We start from the raw sequence: 20,988 nt of genomic DNA, 5'->3' as shown, positions 1-20,988 counted from the left end.
GGGCCGTGCGGAATTCTCACCCCTTGCTGAGAGGCAGCACGTTGGGAAGGCCCCAGGCTTTTGCCAGCCCAGGGCCCTGCAGCCCACTGTGCCCCCCCCAGTTTCCATAACCGTCCTTAGGGTTTCCGTCATGGGCCAGGGGACCAGCACAGACCGGCATCCGGAGCTGGGCAGGAGCCAGCTTGCCTTGAGTGAGGATGGGTGCCGGGCTGCAGACCACGGGGCTGCCCTGGGAAAGCACCCTCTGACCCCAGGGCAGGTGGCGATGGGGGTTCACCGGCTCCACCCTTGATTCCGCCGTGCTGCCGTGTCATCCTTGGTCATGGGGATGCCGCCCACCTGCCCGGGGGAAATGATCCAGCCCCGCCCCAAAGATCGAGAGAGGCGGTGCCCTCTCTCCCTTGGGGCCCCAGGGAGACCAGCCGTTGGGAAGGCCAGTGCCAAGTCCAGGTAGTGTTTGTGCCGACTTGGGTGCATGTGGAGCACACGGGCCGAGGCACTGCTGGGGAGCTGCCTTCTTCCTGGAGCGCAGCCAAGTTGGTGTGAGGAGTGAGGACTTGGGCCGGAAGGCCTCTGCCGCGTGCCTTCCCCAGAGCCTGTACATGAGGCTGGCGTAGTGCCCACCTCAGGGGGTGTGGTCGGGACCCGAGAGAGAACACTGCAGCACTGCCACCAACGGGGGGGTGCTTTTTATCGGCACCTCCCACCTTTCTCAGTCTGAGGCAGGAAAACGGGGAGTAGGAGGGCGCTGGAGACAGTGGGCGTGCACGTGACGTGTTTTGCCCAGCACCACCACGTCTCCGCACCTGACAGGCTGCGTCTGCCTCTCTCTCCCAGGGGAAGACAGGCTCCCTCTGCCTGCAGCTGAGGGTGAAGTCATGGCTGCTGTGAGCTGGCCTGAGCCCTCCCAGCAGGCAGGCGCCCAGCGCGGATCTCCCCACGTGGCCTGGTCTGACTTCCCTGAGGAGCCCGGCCCCCGGCAGAAGGCCCACAGCCTCCTGGTGTGGTTGACAGACGAGGAGGCCAAGGATGGGGACAGCTCGGTGTCGTCGGGCCGCCTCTCCGGCTCCTCGGGGGGCCATGAGTCATGCACGCCTCCCCATGGGACCTGGAAGGAGAGGACCCTCCGGGTGCTGGGGCCCCTGCAGCAGCCCAGGGAGAGCACTCCCCGGCTGGAGCAGCTGAGGGAGAAGATCCGGGCCCAGGCACGGTGGCAGGCGAGCTGCACCTCTCTGGGCACCTCGGCACCCGCTAGCGCCTCAGATCTCTACAAAGCCCGCACGCCAGCCCCCCGGAGGAAGGCCCGAAAGCCGACACACCCCGCTCCGGCCCTGGCCTACCCAGGTCAGCGGCAGCTTCCCCTGGCGAGGGACAGGCAGGGGGCGGGGGGAGAGGGCTGAGGTTGGGCTGCTGCAGGCCGGGCGGGGCTGGGTACGTGGGTGGCCCCGCCTAGGCTGGTGGCCAACTGGGGAGGCCGGTACAGCATGCCCCGTGGCCCTGAGAGGGTCTCGGAGCCTGGGAAGCCAAGAGGAGGTAGAGTCCTCCCGGGGATGGGGGCGCATCTGAGCTGGGTTTAGGCAGAAGGAAGCATCGGCTCATCCAGGAGATGGAGATGGAGATGGAGATGGGGGGGTGGAAGCCAGAGGGATGGTGGGTGGGAGGGCGGGTACAGGGGGGCCGGAGGGCATGCGGGAGGCGTGGAAGGGACTGGTCCCCGGGGGGACTGTGCCCTCAGGCGTGGGCATCAAGGCCATCTTTAAAGGTTTTTGAGCGGCTGCCCAACGGGGACCTTTCCCTGGACATCTCTTCACGGCCTCTCTGTCCTCACGATTCTCCTTCTTGCCTCCTTCGGGCTCAGGCATCCTGAGTGGGGCTGAAAGTGGAGTCGAAGACAAGGCAACACCTGGCCAGGGGCGTGAGGCCTCCAGGGTCTCCCAGCGGCAGGCCTCAGGTGAGTGGCTCTGCGGCCAGCCATCCTGGCATCCCCCCACCACTGCCCCCACTGGACACTCAGGCCCAGGTGTGGGTGGCACGGTTCTGGAGCCAGCACTCTCCAGACAGCTTCTCTCTCACTCTGTGCGATTGTCTCTATTAGCTTCCCACTCACAGAGGAGGACACTGAGGGTCAGAGGGGACCCCAGCCATGAAGGGGCCAAGCAGGGATTTGAAGCCAGCCCACCATTCTCTGGAGTCCGATTTCTAACCATCAGGGAAGGAATCCAAGCAGGCCCTGAAGGGCAGGCTGGGGTCAAAGGGCAGGGGGGCTGGGCAGGGGCATCTCCTCGCTGAGCTCTCCTGCACAGAATAGGTGAGGTCTTCCCTGCATGGTCACATGCCAGGCCTGAGGTCCTCCAGGCCCCATCAGCTCCTGGGCTCGTTGTTGCATCTTGCAGGCAAGAGGCGCTGCCTGCCTGTCCCGCAGACGGCCTTGCCCTGCCTGGGAGATGCTGAAGGGTCGGCAGTGGGTTGGCAGACGTCCAGATGGGGTAGGAAGGGTCCCGAGGCCCAGGGAACCTCTAGTCTTTGGCCGACTCGTTCACTCGACAGACAGGAGGGATGAGGATGGAGAGGAGGGATGAGGATGGAGAGGAGGGATGAGGATGGAGAGGAGGGATGAGGATGGAGAGGCGGGCCGGAGCTGCTCCCGGGGGAGCGCTAAGGAGCCTCGGCGTCCCCGGCAGCGGGGCGCTTGGAGGGTTTTTAGGCGGGGGGCCGTGGAGGGTTTGGGCGTTGGCGGGCTCGCTGTGTGTGCAGGGTGGGCCCTGGGGGGAGGAGCGGTCTCTACCGTCCAGCAGGATTCTGGAGACCCCGGGAAGCGGGGGAGAGGGCTCCGGAGCAGGGGTCAGGCTGTCCTGGAGGCCTGAGACTTTCAGGGTCTCCAGCCAGGGTTTTCCATGGGGCTGTTGGGGGAGAATGAGGGGGACCGTTGCCTATTCCAGTGGCGCCGTGGTGACCAGGGTGGAACAAAGGCTGGTCGACACTCGAGTCGGGACCCTCTGGGTGGCAGCTACAGACTCGTTTGCGGTCTGTCCCAGCCAGATGTGCAAGCCAAGCACAGCCCTAGGTGGGGTGCGAGGGGCCGGCCCGAGTGCAGCCAAGGGGCAGGACCCTCGCCCTGAGCCCAGCTCTGGCCTAACTGGGCACCGGCAGCTCCCCCAGGAGCGGGGCGCCCGCCCATCCCCATTCCAGCTGTGACTCACGCGGAACGCCCCTGTCTCTCCCCTCGGGGACAGAGGGCCCCGATGACCTCAGCTCGTCCCGCAGGTCATTCTCCCCGTCCCCACATGCAGGGGCCCATCAGCCAAACTCAGGACCTGGCCATTGGTCACTCAGGGGCCTCAGTGCCCAGTGTCATCAGTCACCAGCTCGCCCCTGGAACCCTCTGGAAGCAGGGTGTGGGGCAGGGCCTGGCTCTTTCTTTTATTATTGTGGTAAAATACACATAACATAAAGTTCACCGTTTTAACCGTGTTTAAGTACAAAGTTTCTTTGTTTCTGCGGGTTTGACTCCTCTAGGGACTTCACATGAGCAAAATCCTATAGGGTTTGTCCTTTCGTGTGGGCCTCGTCTTGAGGCCCCTCCTGCCAGTGGGGTTGGGTGCTGAGGACGGAGGGACGGGCTGAGGCCGGGACCCAGCTGCACCGCGGAGGCCTGGAGAGTCCCTCGGGAGAGACTTTCCCCGTGCTCCCCAGGCCCCTGGGGACGCGACGGGCCAGGCCCAGCTCTCACACGGTCACTGGCTGGTTGGCTTCCGAGATGCAGCGTCCACCCAGGGGGGGACAAAGACGAATGAGGCCAAACAGAGCAGGGCCGGGTGCCCACACTGGCCCTCGGGCAGCTGCTCCACTCCAGTCGGCCTCTCTGCCTTCTGTGGGACTTGGATCTCCTGTCCCCGCCTGTCCAACCGGGCGGATCCCACTGTGCGAAGGCCCCTCTGGGTCTAGCGCTCACTCCTCCTCTCCCTGAGGAGCCGATGTCCTGTCTGGCCGGCTGCCCTGCCACGGCTTTGTCTGTGGGCCTGTTCAGTCATTTATTCATTCAACAAACATGAGTGCCGTGGGCCGGCCCCAAGCTGGGTGCAGGGGATGGAGATGGGAGGCTATGGCTGTGCTCGGGGGCTCTCGGGACATGTGTCCAGTCGAGGCTGCGAGGGTGGGTGAGGTGAGCCCAGCCCGCGGGGGACTGCCCGGGGGGGGTGGGTTCCCATGCAAAGGGCCGTGAGGGGACAGTCAGGGGCCTCGCGAGCTGGCTGATCCCGTGTGTTGCATTGCGACTCAACCTTCTCTCCTTTCCTTCCGTCTGTCTCCTCTCTCTGAAGTTCCACGGGAGAAAACCAAAAGGATGAAAAGTAGGTCTTGCAAAAGAGAGAAGACCCCCAAGCTGCCTGCCCCTAGGAGAGCTGCCAAAGACACAGGTAGGGTTGGCCCATTCGGGGCCAGGCAGGGCGTGGGGACGGGAGGTTACCATCCAGGCTCAGGAGGTGGGCACATGGCTTGTTTCTGGAGCCAGGACGGCTGGTGCAGCGCTGGCTCCGCCTCGGAAAGGCGGGCGTGCAGTGGGGGGCATGTGAGCTGGTGGCGGACAGCTGTGCATGCTTTCTCGTGACTCGGTGTCACTGGCTGAGCTCTGGCCGTTTTGCTGCCGTCGGTGGCGGGAAGCATGGCTGTGGCCTGTCGCCTGGTTTGAGACTTAGACTCCAGGCAGTGAGGCCGGGGTGCCTGTTTCCCCTGGGGTGCCCCGTGGTGGGAAAGGCTGGGTGACGTCCGCTTCCCTTGGAGACGTGTCGGCCGTCTATGACCCAGGAGAGGTCTGTTCAGGGGTCTTGGTGGTGCTGGGCCACACTCACAGAGGAATTCCTAATTCAGCTGTCTTTCCCTGAGGGCTGGGTGGGGCGTTGGCGTCCAGCAAAGACCCACTGCCCAGCCTGGTAGGTTCGTGGAGCTCGTGGGGTGAATGCGCTGGATGTGGGTGTGTGGGGAACAGAGGGGGCGGCCTTCCTCCGGGCCTGCCTTCAGCATGTTCGGGGCCAGGGAGGAGTGGCCTCGCTCAGTGCCGGGCTCTGTCCGAGTGTGTCTTGGGCTCAAGCGACAGTAGCTCACGTGACCCTCACGGCTCTCCTCCAGGGCAGGTGGGCTCGCTCCCACTGTGTAGATGAGGAAACTGAGGCCCAGACAGGGTCAACAGCCCTGCCCAGGACCACACAGGCGAGCCGGGGTTGGGCCCTGACAGCCCCAGGCCTGTGCTCCCTACCCGAGCGAGCCCAGCTGTGCGTACCTGGGCCCACGCCAGGGCACCTTCTCCAGGCCCACCCTCGGGGCCTGGGCTCTGGGACCACTGTACCGTGGGCTTCGGAGACGCCAGCCAGAGCCCCCTGGTTGGAGAAAGCCCTGGGAGGCTGAGGTCGGCTCTGTGGGGCCCCTGGTCTCGGAGTCAGCAGCACCGGGGGTCGAGCTGTTTCTGTGCATCTCTATGCCTCAGCTTCCCCAGGGTATGAGCTCACAGTCCTGGATGGGAGTGGGCCATGTGTGGTGTGCCCACGCCACCAGACACCGCCTCCTCTGCCCTTGGGCAGGCCGACGGTTCCAGCAGGAGGAGCACCTGTCCTCCTTCTCTGGCTGGAGGTGGGCCCTGAGTGAGGTGGGGATGTGTCGGGAAAACCTCCACCGGAACCAGAGTGAGGGATGCTGGGAGACATGGAGAAGGTTCCAGAAGGCCACTGCAAAAGCACAAAATATAACAGTTTTCTGCATCGCGTTCCCCCCACCCCACCCTCCACCATTCCTCGGCATTTTGGTTTGTTTTAACGGCTCCCTTGAAAGATGACCTGCCTTCTGCCTGACCCTGGGTCAAAAGGGCGTGGGCCGCATTCGTCACCGTAACCGCCGTGTCACCCTGATGGACGTGGCCATTAGCTTCTGTCAGTTACGAAGTCACAGCTGGGCTAAGGAGAGATGAGTTTGGGTTCAGAGGTCAGAGCCACAGGACTTGGGAATTGGATGAATTAGAAATTTGCTGTAGTTAACAAAAAATTAAATCACAATAGTTATAAAATATTCATCCATCCGGGCCGCAGGAAAACGAAGCCCGATATTTAATTTCAGATCGTAGCACCTCACTTTGCATTTTTTATCGTAGATTAGGTCGGCCCTGGAACTTTGACAGGGCACTTGGGCACTTCATCCATTTCCACAGATTAGAAATCCTCTCGTAAAAAAATTAATTGCCGTTAAACTGCTCCGTGGAAGAAAAAAATGTGCCCATCAGGACCCATTTATTGACCTGGACCCCTCTGGCGGGCTAATGGGGAAGCCAGTGATGGAGGGGCCTGGGGACGGGGGTGCCGAGAGGGGCCTGGCCAGCAGGTGGCCCCCTCCCTACCTGGTGTGGTCCCTGCCTAGGGCCCCGACCAAGGGAGTGAGGCCATTTTTTTTTCTTTAACATCTTTATTGGGGTATAGTTGCTTTACAATGGTGTGTTAGTTTCTGCTTTATAACAAAGTGAATCAGTTATACACATACACATGTTCCCACATCTCTTCCCTCCTGCATCTCCCTCCCTCCCACCCTCCCTATCCCACCCCTCCAGGCGGTCACAAAGCACCGAGGAGTGAGGCCATTTTTATGCAGGACGCAGGACCCTCTCTGGGGAGCCCAACCCTCCAGGTCCCACTCATAGGTCGCATGTGGCAGGTGGGCAGTGCAGACTCAGTCCTGATCAGCAGATCCTGACCTTTCTGGGCAACTCCTGTAGTGAGCGTGACTGCTTCGCTTTTGCATCGTGGTGGCCTTGTGGGGAGACGCTTACAGATGGCGAAACTGAGGCACGGGGGAGTTGTCACTTGCCCGAGGCCAGTGGCTACGCAGGAGGAGCTGGGATTTAAACCCAGGTCTGGGACTCCTGAGACCTCACTCTTACCTTCCGGTGTCACCAGGGGCCTGGGGCGGAGGGCGTGCTCTCAGGGAGGGGCAAACGAGGGTGCCTTACAGCAGAGACCACCCACCTATCACACCCTGCCCCCTAGACACAGCACGTTCCCCAGCCCAGACCAGGAGGGACTTCAGCCATAGACCTGAAGACAGAGCTCCTGCAAGGGGAAGGGTGGTACAGAGCCACGCCCCGAGGCCACGCCTCAGGAAGTACCCCCCAGGCCATGACCACGCCCCCATAAGCCACGCCCCTGGAACAGCTCTGCGGGACACACCCTTCCCTGGGCTAGCTCCCCCTACCCCGGAGATGCAGGCTGTGTAAGCGTGTGAGCTTACACATGTGTGTTTGTGAGCTCGAGGCCGGCGCTGCCTCTGCCGGGGCCCTTGTGGATGGGTTTGTTACGATGGTGGGGCTGCTATTGGCATTTGGTGAGCGTAACGTGGGATTATGAAGTGAAGCATGATGAATGATGTTTCTTATGTGACGGCATTTATTAAAGAAAGCTGGTTTGTGTGTGGGATGGGGTGACTGTTTCCACGCTCTCCGGCACCCCTTGTCCTGCTAACCTGACTGTCTTCCTTGAGTCCCCTCCCCTATCCCCGCTGAGTCTCACCAGTTTAAAAACAAATTAATTTCTTCTGGCTCAGAGCAAATGATCGGCCATAACATTGCCTTCCCCCTCGCCCTGTGTGAGCCCGGCTTGTGCTGGTGACTAGCGTTACTGCTGGCCAGCCTTTACTGAGCGTGTGTGGTGTTCCTGGGCCTGTGTTGGATGTTTTACAGACAAATCTGAAGGGAGCACGTTTTATTACCCCCAAGGGTCAGAGAAATCAGGTCACGTTTCAAGGTCATCCTGGGACTCAGCCCTGCCAGGATGCTGGCTAATGGCTGGGGGTGTGGCCCTATCCCCAGAGGGGCCTGGACACGAGGGTTTTCGCCCCATCCCCTCCGGGAGCGTGTGAATTGGTCTCCTGGGTCTGCGTGGAGTCGCCAGCCTCCCTGTCTGGGCCAGCATCGGAGGGCCCTGGGCGCCTGGCTGTGTGTGCGTTTTCTCTTTAAGATTCTGAGTTGGTTGGTGTTTACGCTTGGAGAAAAGGACAAGCTCTGGTGAGGGTGCTGCTTGGGTCCCCTCCTTCCCTCCCTAGGCTTCCACCTCGGCTCTGCTCCGCTCGGGGTGGCATCTGGAGTGTGGGCCTGAGGGAGAGACGCCCAGGAAGCAGTGGCATTGGGGTGCGGGCCCGGCACCTCTCTCCCAGCGACCCGTCAGACGCCCTCCAAACCCCCCACCAGACGGGGACTTTGGGGAGTCGCTCCGTTCAAAAGCCCAGGAAGAGGATTTCTGTCCCCGAGAGGCACCCTTTCGGCTCCCAGAAGGCAGGGCGCGGCCACCAGGCTTTCCTGACTCAGGGACTGCAGGACGGGAACCACAGCAGCTCCCGGGAGACGTGTCACCTCCCCCTGCGCCCCCCCCCCTTAGTTTTCACCACATTCAGAGGGGGTGGCTCTGCGCCAGGTGCCCAGGCTCAGCCTCGAGTCACCCGACGTGGCACCTGCCCCCAGAGGGCTCTGTGAGTGGATGATGGGTGCAGAACCAACGGGGCCTCAGGGAGAGGGGAGGGTCCGGCTCTGCTCCTCCTGAAGCCCTGCAGCTCTGGCCACCCCTGCGACTACCTGTCTTTGCAGGACACGGCAAGAAGTTGGGAGCTGGTGAGAGTTCCCCTGTCTGCCCCCGGCTGCCTAGATCAACCTCTGCCCGCAGCGCCCCGCAGGTGTCAACCAATGCTCCCCACCTGGCTTCCTGCCATCAGCCCGTGAACATCCAGGCTGCTATGGCCGTCCTTCGAGACCTCCACCAGCAAATCCAGGCCAGCCTGGAGCTGGCCCAGGGCCACCACCCAAGGCGAGGGCTGGAGCCGCGGGACCTGGCGGGGAGGAGGTGGCAGAGCCCCTGGAAGCCCCCAGACTTGCGGGGCTCCTGGAAGAGCCCTCGGGCCGTGACGGAGGGGGTGCCTGCGTCCAAGAGGGCTGGGAGCCTGCCCATGGCGCCGAGCTGGAGCGCCTCGGCCGGGTGGGAGTCCTATCCGCAGAGGACCTGGGCGGCCCAAGGACGAGATCCCTCCTTCCGGGGACCCGGGAGCCCCACGGAGAGGCTGAACTCCTTCCCTCAGCGGCCCTGGAGCGCCTTGGCCAGGCGGACCTCCTGTCCACCAAAGACCTGGGCGGCCCAAGGATGGGACCGCTCCCTCTGGAGGCCCGGGAGCACCCCTGAAAGATGGGGCCCCTTCCTGCAGCAGCCCCGGAGCACCTCGTCTGGGCAGGCTTGGGGTCTGCAGAGGGCCTGGACCTCTTGTGAAGACCGGGAGGGCCCCGCCCGAAGGCCCTGGAGCCCCGCCTTCACGCAGGGGCCCGACCCCCGGTGCCAGGGCAGGGGTCCACTGCTAACCCCCGCGGGGGCGAAGCTCACCTGGCCAAGGCCCAGCCAGGGTGCCCTTTGGAACATGCCTGGGAAGGAGAATGAGGTGCGACCCCCGCCGCCCCGCCCGAAGCCCCGGGGGCCCCTCCACAGCTCCGAGTCCCTGCGGGAGTTCCTCCAGCAGAAGATGGAGCCCTGGTGGCAGCAGGCCCTGAAGGAAAAGGCCTCCGCCACGCAGGCGCTGGAGCTCAGAAACCAGAGGCTGCAGGGCGTCTACAGGAAGCAGAGGGAGGCCGTCCCCGTGGTCTCCCAGACGACGCCCGGCATCGTGACCTTCGTCCCGCATTCTGCACAGTCCGGGGTATGCACCAGCTCAGCCACCGAGGTCCCCCGGGCTCCCCTGGCTGTGGCAGGGCTCTGCAGGGACCCCACTGCCTCTGTCTCTGTCCCCAAAGAGGGGACCCCTGAGGGACCCAGCCTGAGACCCTTGTGGAGGCCGGGGCCAGCTCTGAGGCTGAGACAGGGCCTGGGGTCTTCTGGTCCAGCCTGGGCTCTGATGACGTCCTTCTCCTCTGCTTTAGGGCCTGGAAGCCACCGGGGGCCCAGGAGCACCTGTGCCGCAGTGGAGCAGGGTGACTTCCGGCATGGTGCTGGGGGACCAGGACGCCCCGGGCAGGTGGGTGTGCAGGGGCTGGGACTGCATTTCCCGGGGGGGCTCTCCCGGGCGGGGGGTCGCTCCCTCCGTCCAGAGCTGCACGGAGCCTGTGATCAGGGCTGCGTTAGTTTTCGCTGAGGTGAGCTTCCCGTCACGTTAGGTTAACGTTTATAAAGAAAACCATTCAGTGGCATTTGGCACGTTCACAATATTGTGTAACCACCACTTCCATCTATTCCCCAAAAACATTTCATCACCCTGAAAGGAAACCCGTCCCCATTAGCAGTCACTCCCCGGTCTGCCGTCCATCTGTGTGTATGCATTCACCTGTTCTGATGTCTCGTGTCAGTGGAATCATATAGCATGGGGCCATTGTGCCAGGCTTCTTTCCCTGAGCGAGTTTTCTAGGTTCGTCCACGTTGTGGCCTGTGCAGGACTTCCTTCCTTGTCATGGCCAAGTAATATTCCACTGTACGATCTCCAGGTTCGTCCACGTTGCGGCCTGTGCAGGACTTCCTTCCTTGTCATGGCTGAGTAATATTCCACTGTACGATCTCCAGGTTCGTCCACGTTGCGGCCTGTGCAGGACTTCCTTCCTTGTCATGGCCGAGTCATACTCCACTGCACGATCTCCCACGTGTTGCCTACCAGGGGCAGCTGATGGGCTTGTGTGCTGTTCCCCCTTTTGGCTGCTGTGAGTGGAATGTCTGAGCGCCTGTTCTCGGCTCTCTGGTGCACGCGCCCAGGAGTGGCGTTGCCGGGTTGTGTGGGCTCCGTATTTAACTGGTGGAGGAACTGCCAGGCTGTTTCTGGCAGCGGCCGCGCTGTTTTGCATTCCCACAGCAGAGCACGGGAAATCCAGTTTCTCCCTGTCTTCACCAACACTTATTTTCTGGGTTTGTTTTCTTTTCCCTTGCATTCGTTTTTGCTCTGTTTTCACTGCCGTGTGTTTTCATTTTTCTGGGGCAACTGTCCAGGAGGCCACTCCCCGAGCAGCATCTTGAAGTGCAGGGTGGGAGACCTTCCCCCACTTTGCTGGGGGAGTTGAGTGTCCAGGCTCCCTAGAGGCTGGCCTTCCCAGCTCTTGCCCTCGCGGCGAAGGGCTCCGGGGAGTGCCCCGTGGGCTCCAGGCCAGTGCCAGCCACTTCCTGGCCACCTGCCCAATAAAGGAGGGGGAACTCACAGCCAGGCTCCTAGGGTATCATCCGCCCATGGCTAGGGGGAGGAGCTGGCCCAGAGGCTAAAGACAGGGGTCCCCACAAGATGCCGCCCACCGGGAGCTTCCTGCCCTGGGCTCGCTCTGAGCCTGGCTCCTGCATGGGTCTTTGGCAGCCAGAGTTCTGGGAGGGGGCTTTGGGCTGAACCCTTTGGAGCTCAGCGCCCACCCCTCTTTGCAGCCCCTCGACCCCCCACCCGTCCACCTCGGTGGGATGGACACCCTCCCCTGGCCCCTGGCTCCTGGAAACTGCCCTCTCTGGATCCTTTTTGTTTCATTTGTCTTTAAAGTGCGCACTCCTCCCCAAGATTCCAGGTCCACAGGGCTGCCCAGGGGTGTGCGTTGTTTTTTAACTTTTTAAAGTTGACATCTGATCATATCCAGACAAGGGCGCAGGTCCTAGGTGTGCAGTTCAGTGAATGCTCGCACGCTGAGCACGTGTGTAACCTGCACTGGGGCTGAGAAACCGCTCACACCCGAGGGCAGCCCCCCGCCGTGGGCAATGCTGGCAGGGGCTCCTGCCTGCCGGGCTCCTTCTGCTGGGCACGATGCTGGAGGGGGGGCTATCTCTGTGGTGGAGGAGGCTGCAGGTCCTTCATCGTGCTTCACTCTGTCCTTTTTTTTTTTTCCACTTAAAAAAATTGTGGTAAAATACACATGACAAAATTGTAACATTTTGTTAAGATCATAGAATCTTACGCAGTTTTAAGGGCACGGTTCAGGGCCGTTACGCACATTCACGCTGCTGCGCAGACATCACTACTGTCGTCCCCAGGACTCTCTCATCTTCAGTTTCACAAACTGAAACTCTGTCCCTGTGAAACACTCGCTCCCCATCCCCCACCGCCCAGCCCGGGGCCCCACCGTCCTACTTTCTGTCTCTATGAATCTGATTCCTTCTGGGACCCTTTTGTGACTGGCCTGTTTCACTCAGCATGACATTCTCAAGGTTCATCCATGTTGTAGCCTATTTGAGAATTTCTTTCCTTCTTAAGGCTGAATGCTATTCCATTGTATGGATGGATCCCGCCTTGTTTATTCATTCGTCTGTTCATGGACACTTGGGTTGCTTCTGCCTTTTGGTTGTGAATGGTGTTGCTGTGAACATAGGTATGCAAACATCTCTTCAAGCCCCTGCTTCCAATTCTGTGCGATATGTACCCAGCATTAGAATTGCTGGGTCATATGAGGATTCTGTGTTTACTTTTTGAGGAACCTCCATACGGTTTTCCATTTTATATTCCACCAACTGCGCACGAGGGTTCCAACTTCTCCACGTACCTGTCAATACTTGTTCTTTTCTTTTTCTTTAGTAGTGCCCATCCTAAAGGGTGTAAGGTGGTATCTCATCGTGGCTTTTTAAAAATTTATTTATTTGGCTGCACTGGGTCTTAGTTGTGGCATGCGGGATCTTTAGTTGCGGCATGCGGGATCTAGTTCCCCAACCAGGGATCAGACTCGGGCCCCCTGCATTGGGAGCACGGAGTCTTACCCACTGGACCACCAGGGAAGTCCCTCACTGTGGCTTTCATTTGCATTTCCCTAATTATTAGTGATGTTTAGCATCTTTTCACATGCTTCTTGGCCATTTGTATGTCTTCTTTGGAGAAACGTCTATTCAAGTCTTTGCCTGTTTTTTCATTAGGTTATTTGGGTTTTTGTTGTCGTTGAGTTGTAGGAGATATACTCAGGGGAGTAATCTCTGATCAGATCTGGGTTTGTAAATGTTTTCTCTCATTCTGTAGGTTGTCTTTTCATTCTGTTGATTGGGTCTTTTGATGCATGTAAGTTCTTAATTTTGAAGTAGCCCGGTTTGTCTATTTGTTTCTTTTTCTTGTTGCCAGTGCTCTTGGTGCCGTATCCAAGAAATCATTGCCAGCCATCCTCCTCCTTTCTAACAGCCACGTGTGGTCTGCCCTATGGATGCCCCATAATCGCCCCCTGGGCATAAGTTGACGCAGTGAATAGACTCTGGGCCTGGCACAGAAGCTGCAGCTATGCGCATCCCTGCACATGCGTGTTTCCCACGCGCCTGGAGAGGGTGCCCTAGGGCTGACCGTCTTCCCTTCTCTCCCTGCAGCTTCTGCCTGTGTTTGAACAGAGCCTTGAACCCGGCCGAAACTCTGGAGGTGGGAGGCCCCCGAGATGGCTGGGAGGGCGCCCCCCTGCTGACGTCGGCCAGTTCTTCCCTGGGCCCCCTGCAACTCCAGGACCTGACCAGCCACTGCTCAAGCCCGGGGCTGTGCATCTGCCTGGACCCCGAGGAGTCCGAACGCCTGGGCGCGCCAGGCCCCCTGCACTTCCGGTACAAGCAGGCTCGGCTGCAGGCCCTGGAGACCATGGCCAACGTCCTGAAGCAGCGAATCGACGTCCTGACCGACAGGCTGAGCAGGTCCGAGGCGACGGACGCAGCGGGGGGGCCCGTCCCAGGCCCGCCGCCCTCGAGCTCCAGCACGCCAGCCTGCCCCAGAGCCCTGGTGCCCAGCGTGGGCGGAGGGGCACCCTGGGACTGGGCGGGCATGCGGGCCAGGCCGCTTCTCTCTACCACCTGCTTCCCGGACACTGAGACGCTGCCCTGGAGCCCTGGCTGGGAACGGCTGCAGAGCGTCAGCCCGAGGGGCCACCAGGCCAGCAAGCCCCAAGGTAGGGCCGGCCCCGGGGCCGCAGATGACCACTTGCCCCGTCGGTGGCCAGGGGGACACCACTTTCTCCCTGCCTCTGGGTTTCTTCTCCTGAAAGGGGCGGGGGTACATTGACAAGACCACAGCAATTGTCCCTCTGCAGCTGTTGTCACCATCTTGCCTCTGGCTGGGGGAGGGGTGGGGCCTGGTCCTGAGCCTGACGTGCCCACCACCTCTCTGCCTCCTGCAGAGGGGCAAGAAAGCAGGACCAGGGTCCCTCCTGCCAGGGGGGTGGGGGCCCCGTCCTCACTCCCCACCGACCAGCTTACCGGCACCCGTCTCTCCAAAGGTTTCATGGAGGATGGGCGCTCGGAGCGGGACAAGAGGCAGGCGAGAACCCTGGCTTCCTTGCAGACCCTCAGCCCCTTCGCAGGGAGGTAAGCCTGGGCGCCACTCCTGAGCAGCCTTGTGCCCCCAGGGTGGGTGCCCCCAGGGTGGGTGCCGCCGGCCCGTGGCAGAGCCCGTACAGGTCCAGTGACATGGCTTCTGACCCGCCCGGGGAGAGGTGCTGGCCTCGGACGCCTCTGGCGGGGCTGTGCACAGTGGGCCATGCGGAAACACTCGGCCAGGCGTCCTGTGTGGCTGGCAGGCTGGTTGTGTCTGGGGGACACGGAGACAGGCAGCCCTCCATCCGGTCGGTGGCCCATGTCGAGTTCTCAGGACCACCCGTCCACAGCCCCTTGCACCTTCTCGTGGCTTCCGTCTCCAGCACTGGCCTCCTCTGGGGTCACTTCACACAGGTCCCTTTGCACGGGCCCAATTGCAGACAGATGACCGGCCCGGGGCAGGGGCACTTGCGGCCAGCCCCACCTGGGCCTGCTATGTGGCCTCAGTAGCTACCACCCAGGGCCAGCCACTCTCCTGGGGACCTTCTGCTGTTCCAGGCCTCAGCCCAGGCTCCCAGAGTCTCGGCCGGCCTCCCCCTGAGGTCCAGCTACTGTCACTCCCTGTTCTCTCTGTCCTCCGGCTCATTTCCCCCCAGCAGCCAGTGACCCTGCTCTGTACCCCCAGCCCCTCCAGGAGGGGGCGTCCTCCAGCCCGGGGCAGGTTTTGTCCACAAAGGCTCCAAAGGTTGGGCTGCGCAGGGGAGCTGCCTTCTTGTCACCTGGCCTTCCCTGAGCAGCTGTGGCCCCCAGTCTTCCCAGGATTCGGGGACAGGCTTGTCTCCTTCTGCAAGGACACACCCCTCTCCCGCCCCCAAGAACTGTTCCTTCTGCCACATCGCCTGCCTGTCTGCCCAGGGGTTCCTGCAGGCGCGGGTCCCCAGCCCCGCCCACCTCCTTCCTTGGCACCTGCACCAGGAGGTTGTCAGACACCCCTGGCCCCCTCCCCTCTCCGTCCTGGGGCTGAAGCGCCGGGGGGCAGCCGTCCCTGCCTGGCCCCCACGCAGGCCCTCCCTGCTTGCCCGCTCACCTTGTGCGTCCTCCGGGACTCCAGGCTCGACAGCTCAGAACCGGGGTGGGGGAGGGGGGTCCAGAGGGGGACAGGCCAGTGGATGGTCTCCGGGGGGCTGGCCTTGGCTCGTTGCCAGTATCGGCCAGAGCCCGATGCCGGGGGCTTCTCACCGCCCCCTTCACCCGGTCTGTCCCGGGCTTGCTGCCCTCGTATGTGCGGCTGCCCTAGGGCCTCCGGGGGTCAGTGCAGATCCCAGGTCTGTGCTTAAAGCTGGTGGCCTTGAGCATATTCACGGCCCCCCCAGCCTCAGAGCCCCCCCTTGGAGATGGGAGGTGGCCCTGAATCCACCCTGATTCCCCCAGCCCTGCCTCACCCTCCCTCCCGTCCCCCAGCCCCTCCCCTGCCCAGCCTCAGCGCAGTTACTGAAACTGAATTGTTGACACCAGTAGGGGTCAGCATCGGGCTGGACTTCACGTCCTCTGCACCTACCCCCCCATCCTGCTCCCCGTCTAGAGCTTGAGAAGGGGAGACGGGTGGGAGAATTCTCCAGAGGTTGCTTTCGGTGCCCTAGGCTCCAAGGTGGACAGCCTGCAGCTGTGTGTCCCGCTGCTGGACAGCCAGCAAGGTCCCTGGGGCTCAGGCCCAGAAGGTGTCAAAGCCGAGGGGTGTTTGGGACCTTCCCACCGGGGCACTGTGTCTCCCTCCCCACCTCAGCCTGACCAGGCCGGGAGAGACAGGAGGGGGCGGAAGTCGTTCAGAGCCGTGCCCTGGGCGTCCCAGCACCCTTGGAGCCAGGGATCAGGGCCCAGGGGCTGGCTGGGCCTCTCAGGCCTCCGGAAGGCACCTGGCCCGGCCCAGTCTTCTAAACTAGCAGTCTCCACTCACTGCTTCACGGGGCTGCTTTGCTGCCGTGCCTCTGGTCACCTCCCTCGCTGCCCGAGTGAGTCCAAGGATGCAGGTCACAGCTCTCCTCTCCAGGGCCTGGCCCGTCCTGCCACCTCTCAGGCCAGTTCCTGAGTCGGGGTGGGTCTCCTCCACCGAGTCCTTTCCCTGCTGGGGCCACAGTGCTCAGTGGCCGGGTGGGGGCCAAGCTTGTTAACCAGCATCATGCGGTGAGGACACCAGGGTTTCCCACCCCCCATGGGGCTTGGGCCCCTGAGGCCCAGTCCACCCCAGCGTCTCTGGAAAGAAGGACAGAGGAGTGTGTGCCCCAGCTGTGTGCCTGCCGTCACCCCGCAGGCCTCCCTGCACCTCATGCAGTGCTTGCAGCAACCCTGAGGGATGTGTGCTCATCCCCATTTTACAGATGGGGAAGCTGAGGCTGGCAGAGGAGAATTGACCTTGCCCAGGATCACGTAGCCTGGGGGAGGACAAGCCAAGTTTCAGACCCAGGGCATGGACTCCAGAGCCCCCAGTTTTTCTGCTACACCCGTTCCCTGGCCAGTGGTTCTCAAACTGTTCCCTGGGGACTCGTTAGAAATGCAGAGTGCCCGGCCCATCCCAGCCCGCCTGAATCTGCTATGCTGGGGGTGGGCCCAGTGATCAGGCGATTCTGATGCTCACTGAAGTTTGAGAATCACTGCCCTAGAGAATCTAGACCAGTGGTCAGCAAGCCACAGCCCTCTAGACCCGCCGCCGGTCTTTGTAAATAAAGTTTTATTGGCACACAGCCGTGCTCATCATTTACATAATGAGTGTGGCTGCTTTCCTGCTACAAAGGCAGAGCTGAGTGGTTTCCACGGAGACAGAGACCGTGTGGCCTGCGTCTGTTCCTCTGTGGGAAATGTTCGCCGTCCCTGCTCTAGACAATTGAGGGAGAATGGCTTGTGGACCGATGACATTCCCTTTAAGTAGCCTTGGAGGACGCAGCTCCTTCCTGCCCTTTGTTGATCCCAGGTGGGGGTTGTAGCATCCTAAGTTCTGGGTTGGGAAGGAGGGAGCTAAGAGTCCCCCTGTCTCCATGACTACGCATTCCTGGAGCAGCCCCTGCTGCCCCTGCCTCTACGAACCCACCCCTGACCATCGGAGCCCGCGGTCAGCGCTCCTGCCCCAGCATCCCTGGGGTCATTCTAGGATCAGCCCCTGCGCCCATCCCTCACCTCCTCAGCATCTCTCGTCTGGGCCGCAGGGCCGCTCCCTCTTCCTGGAACAGTCTTTTCACGCCATCTCGCCGGCAGGCCTGCGAGCTGTAGGGTAGGGGCGGGGTGGTGGGTCACCTGGGAAGAACAGCAGGTGCTCAGCGAACACCTGTGGGGCTGGAGGAGGGCCCACCTCCATGGTCTGCAGGTGTGGCCGGTGTCTTCAGTCACCCAAGGGCATCCTGGGTCACTCGGTGCAGGAGGGACAGCCACGTGTGCCGATGAGGCGTGAAGTGAGGCGGGCTGTCGGCACAGCTCGTCCGAGCCCGTCACACACACCTGGGCTGCACAGTCATCTGTGCCCCAAGCCCCTAATCCGGGCAGCTGCAGCCCACCTGTGCCCGGCGGCTCTCCCACCCCACCTGGACTGCTGCCCTCTCGGGGGCCCAAGGCCACGCCTTCCTCCTTCTCCTGTGGCGGATGTGCTGGGCAGCCCCGGGTGAGGCTGAGCTCGCCCTGATGGAGGGCAGGTCTCTGAGTCTAACTGGACCAGTTTGACCCCGGCCTCCTTGGTCATCCGGCCAGCTCAGGCCCCTCTGTGGACAGGGCAGCAGTGCCGGCACGAGAAGATGGTCCTGAGGCTTAGAGCTAAGATGTGGGCCCTGCTCCACTCTGGGCCTGGTGGACAGTCCTCCTTAGCAGATGGCCGAGGGGACAGAGGCAGAGGACATGCCCCATGCCCGTCACTGCCAGAGCAGACCCAGGGCAGGTGAGGGCTTCCGGGCGAAGGGCGCTCTGGTGCTGGCCCCAGCGCCGATGGCGACCGTGGACGCCGAGCGCTCCTGCTGGGCGCTGGTCCCCCTGGGTCCGAGTGCAGAGCCCTGAGTCGCCGCTCACAGACCAGGCCCCGCCTGCTCGCCACTGCCCTCCTGGCCCTCTGGTCCTTTGGCCCTTGGGTCTCCCTGGCCACTGGGTCTGCAGGAGAGCCCAGATTACCACCCCTCCCCGCCCAGCCCTCAGCTGTCTCCTGCGTCGAGGATGTTCGCTGCTCACACAGGTGTTTGTGTGTCCCCAGCTCACTCGGGGCGCCAGACCCCCGCTGCGGCTCCCTGCGGCTGGAAGAGATGCGGTCGGCCAGAGGGGCGGGCTTGGTCACGCCCTTGACCCTCCGGAGCTGCGGTAAGGGCGAGCCCGTGGACAGGCCCTGGGCCGGCTGGTCGGGTGGCCAGGGAGATCCGCTGGGGACCCGCTCCACGGCCTGATGCTCGGCCAGGTTCTGCGGGTGTAGAAAGATGCTTTTCTACGTGGAGAGCGTCCACGCGTCAGTATTAAAGTTTTCTGGAGGCTCTCAGGGCCCAGCCTCTTGCTGTGTTCTCTCGCCATCCATGCTTCTGTTGTGAGTTTGCTCCCCCGAGAGTCAACGGCTTGTCTCATCAACGGCTCTGCTCCCGGGGCCCAGCCTTCTGCCTTCTCCTTTGAGCCGAAGGGTTTTTCCCCCGTTATAGCAGAGGAGGCTTGCCCAGGGCCCCAGGGCTGGTGCATAGCCAGGGCCGGGGCAGGGGCTGCTCCCGCCTGGAGCCCTCCTGGGTTCAGGCCTTCTTCGTGGCAGCAGGCCGGGCCTAAGCCCCAGCGTGTGCGGAGCGGGGCGTGGGCTGGACTGTGGGACGCTGTGTCCAGTGGGGGCTCAGGGAGGGGCAGCTGGAGGTCGCTGGCACGGTGCTGGGGACCGAGCACCTGCTCTGAAAGGCCTGGGATGTGACTTGCCGTTTAAGCCTCATTTTCCAGTTGGTTTTTTTCAAGAGTTTTAAGAGCGGGAATAAAAACATGCTCACGTCTGCCTGTAGGAGAATCGGGCACTGCAGGTGCCTTCGGAACAAACCCCCAACCCCTGCTCCGCTCAGGAGCGGCCCCAGATAAAACCTGCACCTCCTCACAGGGCCGGCTGGAGTCGCCCATCTCACAGGGCGGGCAGTGAGGCGTGTGGGGTCAGTGGCCTGCGAAAGGCCCGGGGGCAGTTAGAAGCCCCGGGTTTCCCCCTGGTGTCTGGGTGAGGGGAAGGGAGGGAGGAATTTCAGCCCTGGGCTCTGGCGTCCCGCAGACCTGGGGTTGCAGCACGGGATGTGGCAGACCCCTCGTGGACGAGCAGCTTCCCCAGGGGCTGCCCGGCAGCGGCCTCCCTGACAGACGCCTGCCCCTCCCTGGAAGACAGAGGGCCCTCAGGCCAGGCAGGGGGGGGCTGGGGCCAAAGCCCTCAAGGGGCTGCCAGAACCCTCCTGCAGACCAGGCTTCCTCAAGCCCACCGGGGTGGGGCAGATGTGTGCTGTTGGACACGTGCACGTGCATGTGTGTACGCGCGTGTGTGTGTGTGTGTGTGTGTGTGTGTGTAGAAGGGGCCCCGGGCCCTCTGGGGCAGGGGGCTCTGTGCCACCACATCCCCCTGCCCCTCGCTCTGGGAGACTTTCCCAGCATGGGGAGGGGCTGCTGGGGAGCCCCCTGGTTTCTTGGTTCATCTTCCCTGTGCTCAGAACAAGCTCGCTGAACACCTGCTGAGCCTGGCACTGACTGGGCACCAGGCCATGCCCTCAAGGTGCCTGCCTTTTGGGGAGGGTGGGGCAGGTGGTCAGAAGACACACGTTACAACACGTAGCACGTCAGATCCTGGCCGATAAGTGCCCAAGGGGAGAATCTACCCCGAAGAGGGTAGACATTTCCAGCCCCTCCTCGTCCAGGAAGTGCGGCCCAGTGAGGGGCAGTGAGCTGCCTGGGGCGCCCAGGGACGGGCTGGGACCAGGGCGTGGGCTCAGATGCCAGTTCTCTATCCACCCCTCTCCGTCCTCCTGGCTGAGCTGGAACCGGGAACCTGGGCACCGCCGTCTGTTCCAGAAAGCTGGGAGAGCTCGGGCAACCCTGGCCCCTCTGCACCATCAGCTGCGTCCTGTCTGTAAAATGGTGTAACGCAGGGACTCAGGGAGCTAAGACAGAAAGCAGGAGGGCCGAGCACTGCAGCGCCCTTAGCTTTCACTCCTGCTGGTCCCCAGCGCCAGCTCACTGCGTCCTCCCGGGACGCACAGCCCACGTGCACCCTGTAAACTTGTGTCCACCCATGCAGGGTGGGCAGGCGATGCCCAGGGCGGCGGCAGGGAGGTGGTACAGCGCCTCGGGGGACGGGCAGCCCCGCCTGGATCCCATGGTGAGGGCAGAGAAGGGCATCCTCTCAACATCCCTAAGGGGAAAACCATCAGTTGCTGGTTGAAAGGACAAAATCCCTGGATGGTGGACCACACATCAGGGGTGGGAAAGGTGTGAGCTTTCCCACGATTCACGCCCTCGAGTGGTAGCCTGGGTACCAAGGCAACGGCAAACAACAACTGAGGTCAGCAGCCCCTTTGTGCGGAGCTGCCCTTTCCCCAGGGGTGCCTCTTGGCCGGGCAAGGGGCTGGGCCATAGCCCTCCTGAGGAAGGAGCAGCCTGGTGGGAGGGTGCCTGGCTGGCCAGCAGGGAGCCCACCCACCCCTGCTGTGCCCTCCAGGGAAAAGAGACGGGGCAGAGCGCTGCTTCCCCCCAACCCCGCCGCCTCCCACGAGGACGTCCTCCAGGTGGGCGGAGCTGTCGGCCAGGCCCC

At 62.4% G+C, this 20,988-nt stretch overlaps 1 protein-coding gene across 1 annotated transcript; it reads left to right on the top strand.

Annotated features, from left to right (window-relative positions):
* The first annotated feature begins 843 nt into the window (after positions 1 to 843).
* CCDC187 (coiled-coil domain containing 187) lies at positions 844 to 18,706 on the top strand. The gene is made up of 8 exons (XM_079926428.1): positions 844 to 1,344; positions 1,859 to 1,951; positions 4,320 to 4,415; positions 8,612 to 9,702; positions 9,923 to 10,017; positions 13,293 to 13,855; positions 14,183 to 14,270; positions 18,442 to 18,706. Exons 1-8 carry the CDS (start codon positions 879 to 881, stop codon positions 18,626 to 18,628), a joined length of 2,679 nt encoding a protein of 892 aa, XP_079782554.1. The 5' UTR covers positions 844 to 878; the 3' UTR covers positions 18,629 to 18,706.
* The last annotated feature ends 2,282 nt before the right edge of the window (positions 18,707 to 20,988 follow it).

The sequence above is a fragment of the Stenella coeruleoalba genome, assembly GCF_951394435.1.
Source record: "Stenella coeruleoalba genome assembly, chromosome: 7".
Classification (NCBI taxonomy): Eukaryota; Metazoa; Chordata; class Mammalia; order Artiodactyla; family Delphinidae; genus Stenella; species Stenella coeruleoalba.
Note: the sequence above shows the minus strand (reverse complement) of the source record. Positions and strands in the feature narration are given on the sequence as shown.

What these genes read in the sequence shown, in the direction of transcription:
- CCDC187 (XM_079926428.1), top strand. Translation starts at nt 879, where the DNA reads ATGGCTGCTGTGAGCTGGCCTGAGCCCTCCCAGCAGGCAGGCGCCCAG. An exon ending in TCCGGCCCTGGCCTACCCAG is followed by an intron (nt 1,345 to 1,858) that starts GTCAGCGGCAGC and finishes CTTCGGGCTCAG; the next exon opens with GCATCCTGAGTGGGGCTGAA. An exon ending in CTCCCAGCGGCAGGCCTCAG is followed by an intron (nt 1,952 to 4,319) that starts GTGAGTGGCTCT and finishes CTCTCTCTGAAG; the next exon opens with TTCCACGGGAGAAAACCAAA.